Source organism: Crotalus tigris, unplaced genomic scaffold (genome assembly GCF_016545835.1).
Source record: "Crotalus tigris isolate CLP2741 ecotype Arizona unplaced genomic scaffold, ASM1654583v1 scf7180000018371.15429387391:27106975, whole genome shotgun sequence".
NCBI classification, from domain to species: Eukaryota; Metazoa; Chordata; class Lepidosauria; order Squamata; family Viperidae; genus Crotalus; species Crotalus tigris.
This window is the reverse complement of record NW_024096970.1, coordinates 9,940,335-9,954,569: the sequence shown is the minus strand read 5'-3', so window position 1 is coordinate 9,954,569 and position 14,235 is coordinate 9,940,335. Positions and strand designations below refer to the sequence as shown.

The following is a 14,235-nucleotide window of genomic DNA, read 5'->3' as shown; positions in this document are numbered from 1 at the left end:
AATGAGATGGCTGGATGGAGTCACTGAAGCAGTAGGTGTGAACTTAAATGGACTCCAGAAAATGGTAGAGGACAGGAAGACTTGGAGGAACGTCCATGGGGTCGCGATGGATCGGACACGACTTCACAATTAACAACAACAACAACCCTTTCTCTGCCACATATTTTCTAAACTTGAAATTTTATTTCTAGCTGACAAGCAGAAAGAACTTAAAATATTAAAATTGTGTAGGGAAAGTGGAAGGCTTAATTTGTTAGTGGCTGCTAGTATATCCATTACCAATGGCTAGGAAATGGCACTATGAGATTAACTGTACTCCTGTCATCTCTGTATACTACTTGAATGCATCTGGCTGACAACTGTATAAAAAGATACCCTATTCTGAACTGAGTTTTTTGCGTGATCCAGTAGGAATGTTTAACACACTTCATTGCACAGTAGTAAATATTGCTATTTCATGATGGGCTCATGTTAAAATCATTTATACTTTAACATAATTTTGGTTTTGACCTAAGCAGAATCTGAAATCATTGAGGTATTTTAATGCAGAGCTTATGTGGCTTTGATATATCTGTAATGTACAACAAGCATTAGGACAATTGTAAACTGGAAGCAGAGTCTTGAGCCATTTTGATAATTGCCACCTCAGATCATCTGTACCATAAACTGTCTTCACTGAACAGTTTCAGTGCATTTATCGTAAAAATTACTGCACTGTACAGAAATGGAAAATAATCCTATCTCTATTATAACAGTGTAATCCCTTGGAGAGGACAAGTAACAATTTAAAAATTAATAATTAATATATAATCTCTATCATTATTAATTGAAAGACATTTCCAAATTTGAACCTTCATTAGAAAGCTTATATAGCATGTATTTAATTCCATTCAAATATATTAAGATGATCTTCATTCATGTTATATCTTTCTCCTTTCTTCTTAATTCCAAAGACACACATTTAATTTCATTAATTCATGTTATTTGCCATTTACTCCTTACCTTCCAAGTTGCAGTCTTCATGTATCAGGATCATAATTTGATATTGACCTCTGCTACTCATCATGGCTTTCATCAATCAAGTTTTTTATATATTTGTGAAAGATGGATTAGGTCTTGACTATATTTCCATCCTTAGGTTATTTAGGTTATTTCTGCACTAATTATGGTTAGATGGAGTCATCTAATAATAATTGTGCCAAAATAATAGTAATAAGGATAGGACTTACACTACTTCAGCAGCAACTTGGTAATGTTAGGAAGTCTCTTTAAGTCACTAATATGGAAATGGCTTTAGCTGAACTCATGACACAAGCAGTATTTCTTGCTAACGATAAGGACCAATAGTACCTAACATTTTTTGCACATTTTGACAAGTATATTCAGAAGCTCAATAAAACCCAAACAAGCATTTTAGAGTATTTCATCCAGCATCTAGAGCAGTGGTTCTCGACCTTCCTAATGCCGTGACCCTTTAATACAGTTCCTCATGTTGTGGTGACCCCCAACCCCCCATCCAGCTGGCCAGGGGGTATCAAAAACTTGACCAAAAAAAAAGAGGAAAAAATGGGAAAGCATAGGTAGTCTTTGATTTACAACAATTGTTGTAACTGTTTCAAGTTACAACAGCACTGAAAAGGCGAATTATGATCATTTTTCACACTTATGATTGTTGCAGCATCCCCAGGGTCATGTGATTTACATTTGGATGCTTGACAACTGATTCACACTTATGACATTCAGTGTCCCAGGGTCACGTGATCAATGGCCAGGGGGTGTGGCCAGCTGATCACTCAGGTTGCAGAGTGCCTGTGGGGGGGAATCTGTGGTTCTCTGGGATGGGACTGGGGTGGGTGCCTGTCTTCCTTCCCTCCCTTCTCTCCCCTTGTCCCTTCCTTCTTTCCTTCCTTTCCTTCACCTTCTTAGTCTCTTTCTCCTTCCCTCCCTCTCTTCCATTGTCCCTTCCTTCTTTCCTTCACCTCCCTTAATCTCTTCCTTCCCTCTTTCCCATTGTCCCTTCTTTCCTTCACCTTCTTAGTCTCTTCCTCCTTCCCTCCCTTTCCCATTGTCCCTTCCTTCTTTTCTTTACCTCCCTTAGTCTCTTCTTCCTTCCCTCTTTCCCATTGTCCCTTCTTTCCTTCACTTCCTCCTTAGTCTCTTCCTCCTTCCCTCCCTCTCCCATTGTCCCTTCCTTCCTTCTTTCCTTCCTTTCCTTCATCTCCCTTAGTCTCTTCCTCCTTCCCTCCCTTTCTGATTGTCCCTTCCTTCTTTCCTTCCTTTCCTTCACCTCCTTCTTAGTCTCTTCTTCCTTCCCTCCCTCTCCCATTGTCCCTTCCTTCTTTCCTTCCTTTCCTTCACCTCCCTTAGTCTCTTTCTCCTTCCCTCCCTCTTTCCCATTGTCCCTTCTTTCCTTCCTTTCCTTTCCTTCCCCTCCCTCAGTCCCTTCCTTCCTTCCCTCTTTGTCCCTTCCTTCCTTCCCTCCATTCCATTGTTCCTTCCTTCCTTCCCTCTCTCATTGTCCCTTACTTCCCTCCCTCTTCATCCCTTCCTTCCTCCCCCCTTCGTGCCCAAGAAGGGACGAGGGGAGGGGGACAGGCTGCCAGAGGCAAAGGAGAGTTCCGCCCAGCTCACTTGCTCAGCTTTGTCAGAAAACAAGCCATTTGCTAAGTTAGCAGAAGCCCCAGGATCAGCGCCGGGCTACAGCTGATTTGCGCTTCTGCTAAATAAGCAAACAGCATGTTTTCTACAGCTCAAGCAAGTTTGCTGGCCAGGAGCCAAGGAGAGCTGCTACAGCTGACTTGCTTCTTGGCTGCTCTGCAAAAGCGCGGATCAGCTGTAGAGGTTTATTTATTTATTTATTAGACTTATATACCGCTTTAAGTGCAAGCACTTTCTAAGCGGTGTACACCAGTAAGCATGTGTGTGTGTGTGTGTGTGTGTGTGTGTATATATATATTTACATATTTACATTGCCCCAACAATCTGGGTCCTCATTTTACCTACCTCAGAAGGATGGAAGGCTGAGTCAACCTTGAGCCGGTGAGATTTGAACCACTGACCTGCTGAACACAGTCAGCTAAAGTGGCCTGCCCACTCTAACTGCTGCGCCACCTCGGCTCTTTGCCCCGATCCTGGACAAGAGGGAAGGAAGGAAGGACGGAAGGGACAAGGGGAAAGAGGGAGAAAAGGAGGGACAAAGAGGGAAGCGAAGGGAAGGAAGGGAGGGAGGGAGGGACAAGGGGAGAGAGGGAGGGAAGGAGGGACAAAGAGGGAGGCGAAGGAAAGGAAGGAAGGGACAATGAGAGAGGGAGGGAAGGAGGAAGAGACCAAGAGGAAGGGAAGGAAAGGAAGTTTCAGCCAGGAGAGGCTTGGCAGCCCGGCTGCCGAGAAACAGAAGAGCGCAAAGCCAAGGAGAAGAAGGTGGCGGTTTCCTCCCAAAGGAGGCTCCTTTTCTCCCTGGGTTTTTGGGGAATTTCTTGTCACTAACGCTGACAAGTGCTCCTTCGAGCCCGTCACGAGCTTTCTCGCCCCCTTTGGTTCTCCCCCCTGCTTTCGTGAGGATTGTGGCGCCCTTGGGAACCCAATCATGCTTTGAAGCTTAGGAGAGGAGGAGGAGTCCCTTCCTCTTTCCCTCCCTCTCTCCCTGTCAAGCCCCGGCGGGCTCGACATGAACGGGCAGAGGAGTCGAGGATGGGCGGGGTGGCAAAGGAGACCGGCGGTCATCTCCAGACCTCCCAGCTGACAAGCGCAAGTTCGGGGGTCACCAGCTGACGGGCGCAGGAGTTGGGTGCTGCGGCAGCCTCCCCTTCGCTGACCTGCGTGCATGAGAAAAAGTCAATCTGGTTGCTGCACAATGAGTCTCTGGGGAGGGCGGGGCCTTGCTCTGCGCCTGCACTCTTCATGCGCCCCCTGCAGGGCACATTTGGTAGAGTTCATGCAGAACGCCGCCAAGCAGCATATTTTCCACAAACAAGTGAGGTGGAGCGGAGGGGGGGAGGGAGAGAAGGCGGTTGACGAGCCCTGCCTAAGACCATCGGAAATATGTGTTTTCCAATGGCCTTAGGCGACCCGTAAAAGGCTCGTGCGACCTCCAAAAGGGTCGCGACCCACAGGTTGAGAACTGCTGATCTAGAGTATTTCATCCAAGATCTATCTTGCAAGCCAACATACCATTGTTCATATCCCAACTACCAAGAGATATATGCAATGTACACAAGAATAAACCATAATTTCCAGTGTTCACATAACCTTAAATGTTTTACAGCATGGAAAGACAAAATAAGCACAATGAAGCAATGTTTTCAAATGGTGTGTAGTCTGGAATTCCTTTATTTTCAGGTTTTTTATTTATAGTATGTATGTTATATTAATAGAAAAGCTAATCATGCTTATTTGACAGGATTTTACTGAAAATCCTATTATTTCACATTCTGCTCATTAAATTTATGGCACAATCTTGAAGGGCTTTTAAAAGCTTCACAAAAAAGGCTTGCAAGAGCCTTGTGCAATCTGCAGTTTACTTACCTTGATAATAGAGATTCACAGCATATCTATCACTTAGAGTATGGGGAAGCCGTGGCATTCTCACTGTTGCAGAAGTGTAACTCTTAGCATCACTGTTTGGCAGGATGTAAGGTTTCTGGGCACTATTGTTCACAAACATCACATAATGGAAATGGAAAACACAAACAGAATTCTCTTCACTGGATTCATCAGAAATTTATTCACTATATTTATTTACATTTCATATTTCTTAACTGCTCATATTCCTTGGAGAGGGGATCTGGATGGTGAATGCCTGTGACATTCTTCTAAAATGTATTGAAATCAGTTCCTGGAAAATTATTCCTTTGATTTTTTTATTTTGATGCTAAAGTAGTAAATTTGGAACATGCCTCAGCATACTTCCAGTAATAAGCAAGCATGCAAGCTGTGAAGTAAAATCTTTTCCTCTCATTAGTCATTTTTAATGTCGGCCAGGCAGAAATGGGAAATGCAGATCAAATGATGTGCACCCAAATCAACTTGAATGACACTGAATACTAATGCTTTCTTGGACATTATGATTATTATTTTTTGTACTCTGGTGATAGAGTAAAATATTTGTTCATCTCAGATGAATTAAATAAATTGATTAATTTAAAAAGTCATTTGAGTTTGAAAAACAAAAGCCTTAAATAGGGACTGTGAAGCATAAGAACTCTTCTATGCTTAAAAGTTCCCATGTATGACCTTCCCAAACCAGAGAACATTAAGGGGATAGGGGAGATACATGAAGGTGTCTTAAATAGGAACATCAAACATGAATCACCACTGCTTCCTCTTTTGTCTTTCTTCCAGCTCTTATGAGTGATGATCTTGTGACAAACCGCTTCATCTTGAGCTGTTTATTCAAAAAATGCAAGGAAGATAATGAAGTTAAAACATCACCACCATCCTATCTTTTTTTGTCAATAGGACTGAAATGAAAGGAATGGCTGTATTTCTTGGAATACACTTACTCCGTTCAGTATGGTGGTTATGCTCCAATAGGATTTTGTAACTACCTGTGTAGATGAACTCTGGTTTTTCTTGGAAAGGTCTTCAAGTGGTATGCCATTGCCTCCAGCTCTTTTTTGATTTATATAGTCACCCATCTCACACACGACTCTGGGCAGCTTACCATAGAATGTTTTATATATGAACCAAGTTTGTTGCTATTTATTCAAACCCAGATTTATTATTGGAATTTCTTTTCAGTCAAATAGGAGGAGCTGAGCTTTGCCTAGAAAGTACAATTCAGATTTCACAGCCCTGCCTGTACTACTATCCCCCTCCCCTTGAATATAGTGATAACAAAAAGAAACAAAAAGTCTCAATTCTTTGCTGCCATTTAGTGGTCACCTGAGTTTTTGCAAACCTGATATGGCAACCAAAGCCAACTATAATGTGGCTTATTTGATTTTAGCTTAGCACAAAGTATGAACCAAATGACTGTGGTTTCTAAACTAGTATTTTTAGCTTGGTATTATATGAAGACGGCTAAATGGGACCTCTGTAATAAATTAATGTTGCACCATGATTTAGTGTGATGTGTGAACAGTCAGTACCATTTTCTTTTCCATTAACACTGCCTCTTTGTTTGTAACAAATGGCCTCTGTTCTCAACATATACATGCCGGGCCAATTGAAGCTTTGTCTTGTTGCAAACATTTAATTGTTCACTTTCTGGCTGCCCTACACCTATTAGAAGCAGACAAGTTTATCTAGAAAGGGGAAAAAGTTAAGCTACTTCCCTGAGTAGATGTCATTAGTAAAAAGGCATCTCAGTATGTGTGCATGAGGGGAAGGTTGGGGAAAATACATCATCAAAACATGCTTGAAAGAAAGGTCTGTTGTTACAGCAGCTCTCTATAATACACCGGATACGAATCAATATCCTATCTCTTAACTATCTAAAGCCTATTCATGCTTAATCAGCATTAAGGCTATTCTCTTTTACTGGGATTTACTCCTAATAGATATGCACGATTGCAGGCAGACAGCTAGATCCTTTGTTTATTAGGCTGGAAGTAAAATTTCTACATCAACAATATTATACATTAACAATTTATAATATAGGAGCAAAAATCATGCTAATAATCTGAGCTATGCTTTTCTTCTTTAAGTGGAAGTACTACCCATTTTAACCAAACTTTAAGACTCATTAGTTTGGAACACCGTAAGTATGGCTTGCGCTGAACTTTGACAGTACTTGTTTTCCTTACAAATAGCTCAACTTGGTTTCTCTTAAACCTAATCAATGGTAACCTCTGTATTTTCCATGACCCCTTTCTTTGATAATGCTGATAAGGAATTATGGAAACTGATGTCTAACACTTATGGATATGTGAGATCTCATGATACATAGCACTTATATTTCTTCAAGCCATTCAAACCATAAATCATGGTTTATAGCTCAATTATTGGAAGAAAGACAAACTAAAGCATACTTGCACAAACTGAGGTGCTAGAATACATGCTCCCCACTCAAACAGTCCATCAAAGGTGCCACCAGTTTTGCTTGATATAACCCAGGGGTGTCAAACTGCTGGCCAGCTGTACCCACCCCAGCTCCGGCAATGCGAAAAAAAGTTGCAATATGTCGCAACATGTCACGTGACACAGCAAATTTGACACCCATGATATAACCGAAGGGAAAATAATTTAATAGATTGAAATAATCATGCTACTTATATTGAATTCATTTGTTCTTATATTAAAATATAAATAAAATGAAACATAGTTTTCTGTCTACCCCACCTCTTTTTCTGCTTTTAAGTACAGTCACTGGCCTGCCACTTAAAGACACAGTGCAGTTCTAAACCAAATATATCACAATAACTGACTATAAAATACATTAAGCCACAACCTGGGCAGTTTAGTGTATTATGCAAACTAGCCAATGTTCATCCTCCATAGTTCATTGTGCTGATGGAACATGAAAAAGAAAAAAAAATCAAAAATAGACACCCATTGGTGTTTATATGCCCAATAAGACTTGGAAGAGTGGGCTAATTCCCAATATCTCAGGACTGAGGGCATTAGGTTTGACAAAAGCAGTTTTCTGTCACCATTTCCCTTCTCTGAACAGTTTAGCCACCCACTCCAAAAGTCCCAAACTTTGCTAGGATCCTTAAATGACTCATAGTTTGATATCCTTTTGCAAACATCATTGGCTATGTTGGTTGGTGATAGTCTTCCAGAAAGACTACTGTATGTATGTAAACTATATATGTATGTGTATGTGCTCCAATAGAAGATAACTTGAGCTGCATCACCTGCAAGTCCAGAATACAAATTACAAAGGGCAGTAATCAAATATATCAAAAATAGCAAAATATGTAGCACTGAAATATTTGATACCAACCATTCATTTGGATTGGTCCCTCCTGGTGACAAATATCCAGAGTGATTGTTATCAAATATCTCAGTGCTTATGAATCATTTCAGTATATTGTGTGAATGCAGCCAGAAAAACCTTAAGAAATTACAAGTTTTTCCCAATAGCTCAAATCAACAGTTGCTGCTGCTGCTGCTACCGCCGCCACCAGTCACATTTTGCCCAATAGCAAAGCCGGCGCAGTGTGTAAATGCCCAGAGACGGGTACAACTCAGCTGACCTGTTGGCTACCTCTGATCACCGGGGCACAGCCGCCTTCCCATCTTAGTTTCCCAAGAAAACAAGAAAAAAGCCCGCGGCAGGAGGGGGCGGGAATGTAACCATATATGGGTGGACTCATATCTTTTTAAGAAGCTAATCCCGCCTCCTAGCCCCCACCCCCACCCCCGCTTTAATGTAGTTTAACTTTAGGAGAGCGAAGTGGGGGGGGGGAGTTGGAAGAGAGCTAGGTGGCGCTTGCTTGTATATTCCTCTAATTTTAGTTGCGTGCGTGAAAAAGCAGCCTCGAGGTCATTTTCCGGCCTTCCGCCTGGGATCTTTTGTCTTCCTCCGTCAGGGTCCAGACTCCACGCCGAACTCTGCCCCTCTGGCGAGGCGGAAAGCGCTAACCCGAGAGCGAGCGAGAGAGCAAATAGCTCGCTTTCGTTTCACGCCGAGGCCGTGGCAAGCGGGGCACAAGAGAGCCTTCACGAGCTCTATTGGCTCTGTCGCAGGAGAGGTCGGCGGGGCTTCTCGCCTCCCGAGCCGTGAAAAAGTCGCCGCCTCCCTCTCTTCCCTCCAGCCGTTACTGGCCCAGCTGTGGAGCGAGAGGGCTTAAATCCGTCCGGTTCGGACCAAAAGCTCTGTTTTTAGGGAAAGAGAGAGTGGGAGAAGAGGGCTTGGAAATAAAAAAGGCGCAAGAGAAGGGGAAAGGCGCGCTCTGGGTTCCGGCCTCCGAGCCTTTCCTGAGACGGGAAGCCCTCTTCGGCTCATTCTTCTTTCCCACTCCCGGCTCCTTGTTCCTTGCTTCCTTTTGCTTGAAGCTCCTTTCAGGATTGGAGAGAAAACAAAATAATACGGGAAGGAGGCAAGGACAGAAAATGGTGCTTGACTGCAAAAGAGGAGGAGGGCATTTTCAGCGTTCTGGGACTGAAAAATTGAGGGGGCCCAAGGAAACTCCAACTGGCCGAGTCTAAGACGACCCCCGTTCTCTCCCCCCCCCGGTCTGCCTCCATCCCGCGCCGCCTTCTTTTTCTCCTCCCCGCCCCCGCTGTTCTCTCTCCCGGGAAGAAGGACTAACCTTAAAAAAGCGCTGCCGCTGAGCAGAGAAAGGAGTATCCTGGGAAGGATGTTGCTACGGAGTTAAAACGACGAGAAAATTGCCCTTCCCTCGTTTTCTGTCCCCCCCCCTTTTTTTTCGCCACCAGTTTCTTTTGGCTTTGGCTCCGGTGCCAAAGAGACAATTCTCTTTTGTTTGTGAAGTCCCCCTCCTTTTTTTGTTTCGCCCAGCTGGAGAAAGAGGAAAAGGCTAGGGAGTCACCATGGCGTCTCTCTTCACCAATGGACCCTGCATCCAAAGTGAAGCCGAAGTGGGTCACCTCTGTCGGAGCCTGGAAGTGGGTACGGTCATGACTCTCTTTTACTCCAAGAAGTCCCAGAGACCCGAGAGAAAAACGTTTCAGGTGAAGCTGGAAACCAGGCAGATCATTTGGAGCAGGGGGTCGGACAAAATCGAAGGCGCAAGTAAGTGGCTTGGTTTAATCCTGATAGTACCCGAAAAACGAGCGAGTAAAATTTGAGGTAATCCCTGCATGTGGACTCCCGTGATTTTGGCCCGAGCAGTCTCCAACGAAGCATGTTTATGGTTGTCCTGGCTCATTTGAATGAATTTGGAGCTACGTTGAGGGTCTTCACGAGTTAATCAACGCCTTCCCTTCAATAGAGTAAACAGAAATGATGCTGAAGATAGTCCCACATCTTAGGCTGCTTATATCTGTGGCATTTGTGGTGCAACACTGGCCTAAAAAAAGAAAACTGGGAATTGTAGTCTAATTACCTGGTGTAGGCAACCTGCCAGTGGCTTCGTTCTTTACACAAAACATAATTTGTAGAATTTGGAGGTGTAAATTGCCTGTGGTATTCATAGAATAATCTGGCCCTAAAAGGAGATCAGCCCCACTGGTGGAGGTGAGGATATTGCTGGCTGCTATGTGCTGACAGAATTTCTACTTTTTCCATTTGATGCTAAAATGGACTATATAGTCTGCCTAGGAGTTTCTGAGAAGTGCATGGTTGCCTATTGTAGAAGAGTAAACTATGTGGACTATCAACCAGTTCTTTCAGTGCAGAACGTATTTTGTACTTATCTATCATTAATAAACATTGTTTTGTGCTGTTTTAACTGATTCTGGTAAAATTATTTCCCCACAGTTCATTTTAGAGAACAGTTCGGTATTTTTTTTAAAAAATGGTGTTATTTTATGTGGAACCTTTCAAACCTTCACTATACTCAGAATTCAAAATATTTTATATATTGTCTTATGCTCCATGCAGTCGATGATGGTTTAAATATCAGTTTAAATCATTTGAGAATTCTATAAATTCTGGTTCTCCCTTTTTCTTTTCAAAACATCAAACCTATAATAGGAAAAGAGAATTCTGATGTTTCTGCATATACAGAGAATTGGATATATATGTAAATATGTGTAAATGCTCAAAATGGAGAATGCATGTCCAAATATTTTAAAAATGGAAACAGTTTCTTTACATTTGTCCTAAAGGCCACAACTCATGATTTCTACAGGTAGGAAATATGTTATCTGAGCACCTATGGTGTGCAAAAGTTGCTTTCAGGTTACTAGATAAACATTATTTGTTTGAATAAGCAGTATGGAAGTATCAGAGCTTATGCGCAAATTTAATAATTAAGTTTGCATGTTAATTATCCCTTAGTAAATTTGCTTCACTTTTATGGACTTATTTTGAAAGATGGATTTCTTCATCAGTTATATTATCTGTATGTGTCCTGATTTATAGTGCTGCACTAGCCATTTTTTATTACTATGAAAAAAAAGAATGCAGTGTTCTATGTCATTCAAATCTGAAATTGTTTTATAACTGCATTTTTTGACAAACACTGCTGCATCTGCCTTGAAAAGTAAAGACAAGCAAAGTTGGAATTCTTTAATATCATTCTTCTTCCCTTTGTCCCTGCAGTGAGGTCATCCATACAAAAAGCTCAGATAGCTGGGTTATTGGATTCCCATGCCAAATAAAAACTGAGGATTGAGCAGCCTTTTCTCCCTTTTTGCTTTCCTACAGTTGAAAACTCATTTACAAAGCAAATAGACTTGCAATACCTTGTGGTAGACTGTCTTTAGTCCTTCGGAGGAAAAAGGTGATATAAATCTAATGAAGAAATGATTAAATACTTTCAATTCTAATAGATGCATTGTAGTATAGTCTTTGTGGATTAAATTCTGCTTACAAAATGTATGAAGTATTTGGATTGGGAAGAAATATAAATATTGGAATTAAAAGGCCATAAAATTTAAAACCGCAATGGATCTAGATTACTTCTAGAGGTCCCAAATGCCCATTTATACATTCCCTGGTTTCTGGGTCGGCTACTTCTTCGTGCATGTGCACACCTAAGAATGTAATACATACATTCAGACATAATATCTGTCTGTCCACAGCATTTATTGTCAGTTCTGTTTCTTTCTATATTGGACTGATAGTGATATCCTTTGAAATCTGAGCTAAGAAATGAAGATCTCTTAAGTAGTCTATTAGCAAACAATTTATCAGCCTTGCAAGCAGATGTTTTTACAGCTGGATGATGGATTGATTAATTGTACTGTAATCCTTTTTCTATATTACGTGAGATATGTTTTTAACATTTATAAATAATATATGTATTAAGTTTGGAGAGACCAGGGAAACCTGGGTTCTCTGAAAAAGATGTTCAATTTGAGATGAATAACTTTAGAACTACCAGGATTCCATTGAGAATGAGGATAATGATTGTCTCTCTCTGCAGTTTAGTCTTCCTCCTTCTTTTAGCAGTAAACTTATAGATAAAATTGTGTGAGATTTCGTGATTAGTGAGAAAATGTTGTTTAGAAACATACATAATTGAATTTGTCACTGATAGATGTTTTTCTAGAGATACCTTGAGGAAGCAGCAAATTGAATTCAGCCCCTTTGAAGTCCATAAAAATATGTTTCCTAATTTATGTGTAGTTGAAAAGAATTATAATGAATTAGTTGAGATATACTTTAAGTAGCTCATAATTTCCAAAATACAAGATGCTCTAGGGTCATATTATTTGTTCTTACTGAGTCATACATCACGTTAATATTTTTAATACTATTCGCTTTTTTGTGAGTATAATGCATAAGCCTTGCAAAAAGAAAACCCGGTTTATAAATTGCACTGAATATTTTGCATATCATATTAACCAAATAGCATATTATAGCTTAGTATAGTGTGACTCAGAAACCTTGTACTGCAGTCTTATAGGCAATTGGTCTCTCTAGTTACATTTAACTATATAACCCAGCGCATTCATTTTTAAGTTGTTTGATGGTTTTTTTTTTGAAAGGAATTCCTTCTTGTCCAAGATGAGGAATATATACAATGATGTTTTTCAAATGGAGCAATGTTTAAGATGCTGGCTGAGTAATATTGAGAGTTCATACATCTTATAGTTTCCAGGTTTGAAAAACACTGATCTAGAAAATGGCTTGTAAGGTGGGAATTTGTTTTGGAATAAGGATGGAAGAACCTAGGAAACTAGTTTTGAAGCTAAGCTAGTTCCTTTGTGAATATATAAATTGATTCCATTAGACCAGTGTTTCTCAACCTTGACAATTTTAAGGCATGTGGACTTCAACTCCCAGAATTCCACAGCCAGCAATGCTGGCTGTGGAATTCTGGGAGTTGAAGTCCACATGCCTTAAAATTGTCAAGGTTGAGAAACACTGCATTAGACAGTGATGGAAGTCATAGGAAAAGATATTCCTCCTTTGCTGCTACCACAATGTAGTATTATGATCTGTGATGCTGCTGATTAACAGTGTGCTTGATGGTATCTGTGAAAGAGGAAATAGTTTTACTAACTTTATTTGGATGAAGTGTTCAAGGTAGGGCAGGTAATCCTGAGATACAGTGAGACTTAGCACTGCTTCTTGAGTTTTATTCAGTGTGACGGTATTGCTTTCTAGATCTAAATGTGTTAGAGCTTTACATTATACTTATACTTACCTTATACAAGGTCTTATCCTCAATGTCTTGCTTCCTGTACTTTAAATCAAAACGCTGCTTTTCAAACAGGTGCCTTCACTTTCCATAATTTAGATCCTGAGTTGAATAGACTTGTGGTAATAGATCGAGATATGTACTATTACTTGCTTTATGGCTGTTTCATTTTCCTAATATGAAACACATAAACATATATATCCCCTAATAAAATTTGTCAATCTTGAAATTAAAAGAGAAGAGTGCGTTCAATCTACACCCAATTAAACTAATATAATCTTGATGGCATGAATAAAATAGTTCTCCTAGAGTCCTAGACATAAATATAATTTTGTTGCAGAAAACAAATAAATAGAATCCAACTGCAGAAACCAAACTTTTGGATGTGATATGATATAGAGAATTGCATAAGATCTCATGAATTTGGTATGACCATGTTGTTCCAGGACTTAAATTCAGGTGTATTCAGATCCACCATTAATTATGCTTTAGAGTCTGTCTAAAACAGGGTTTTTCAACCAGTGGTACGAGTACCACCTGTGGTACATTGGCACCTAGCAGGTGGTACGCGACCATCCTAAAAAGTGGTAGCGGGGGAGGGGAATGAGCTGAACCAATGGCAGCACCGCACAAGCCTGAGCAAGAGATAGCTGGAGCTGCAGGGCTGTCAGGGCTCAGTGGAAGCGGCAGGATCAGGGCTGTTTTCGAGCTGATCGGCGCTTCGTGGCTGTCAGGGCTCAGTGGAAGCGCCAGGATCAGCGCCAGGCTCCAGCTGGAGCGTGGCGCTGATCCTGGTGCTTCTGCTGAGTCCTGAACAAGCACCAATCAGCTGGAAAGCAGCACTGATCCTGGCACTTCTGCTGAGCCCAGAAGAAGCGCCGATCAGCTGGAATGTTGCAGCATCTCCAGGGTCTTGTGATTTATATTTAGATGCTTGGCAACTGATTCATATTTATGGCGGTCACAATGTCCCAGGGTCATGTGAAATGACCAAAACCTGCTGCAACCACCTAGCAGACGGGGGGGAGGAATAAAAACCAAACACCCCCCACCCCCGCTACCAATCCTCAAC

General features: G+C 41.2%; 1 protein-coding gene across 2 annotated transcripts in view; it reads left to right on the top strand.

Annotated features, from left to right (window-relative positions):
* Positions 1 to 9,146: 9,146 nt before the first annotated feature.
* The window catches only part of PLCG1 (phospholipase C gamma 1), a 93,029-nt gene continuing 87,940 nt past the window's right edge, over positions 9,147 to 14,235 (top strand). For both annotated transcript variants that reach the window (XM_039351363.1, XM_039351362.1), the window contains exon 1: positions 9,147 to 9,643. In XM_039351363.1, coding sequence (XP_039207297.1) covers positions 9,442 to 9,643 — 202 coding nt within the window. In that variant the 5' untranslated portion in view covers positions 9,147 to 9,441. The remainder of the gene's footprint in view (positions 9,644 to 14,235) is intronic.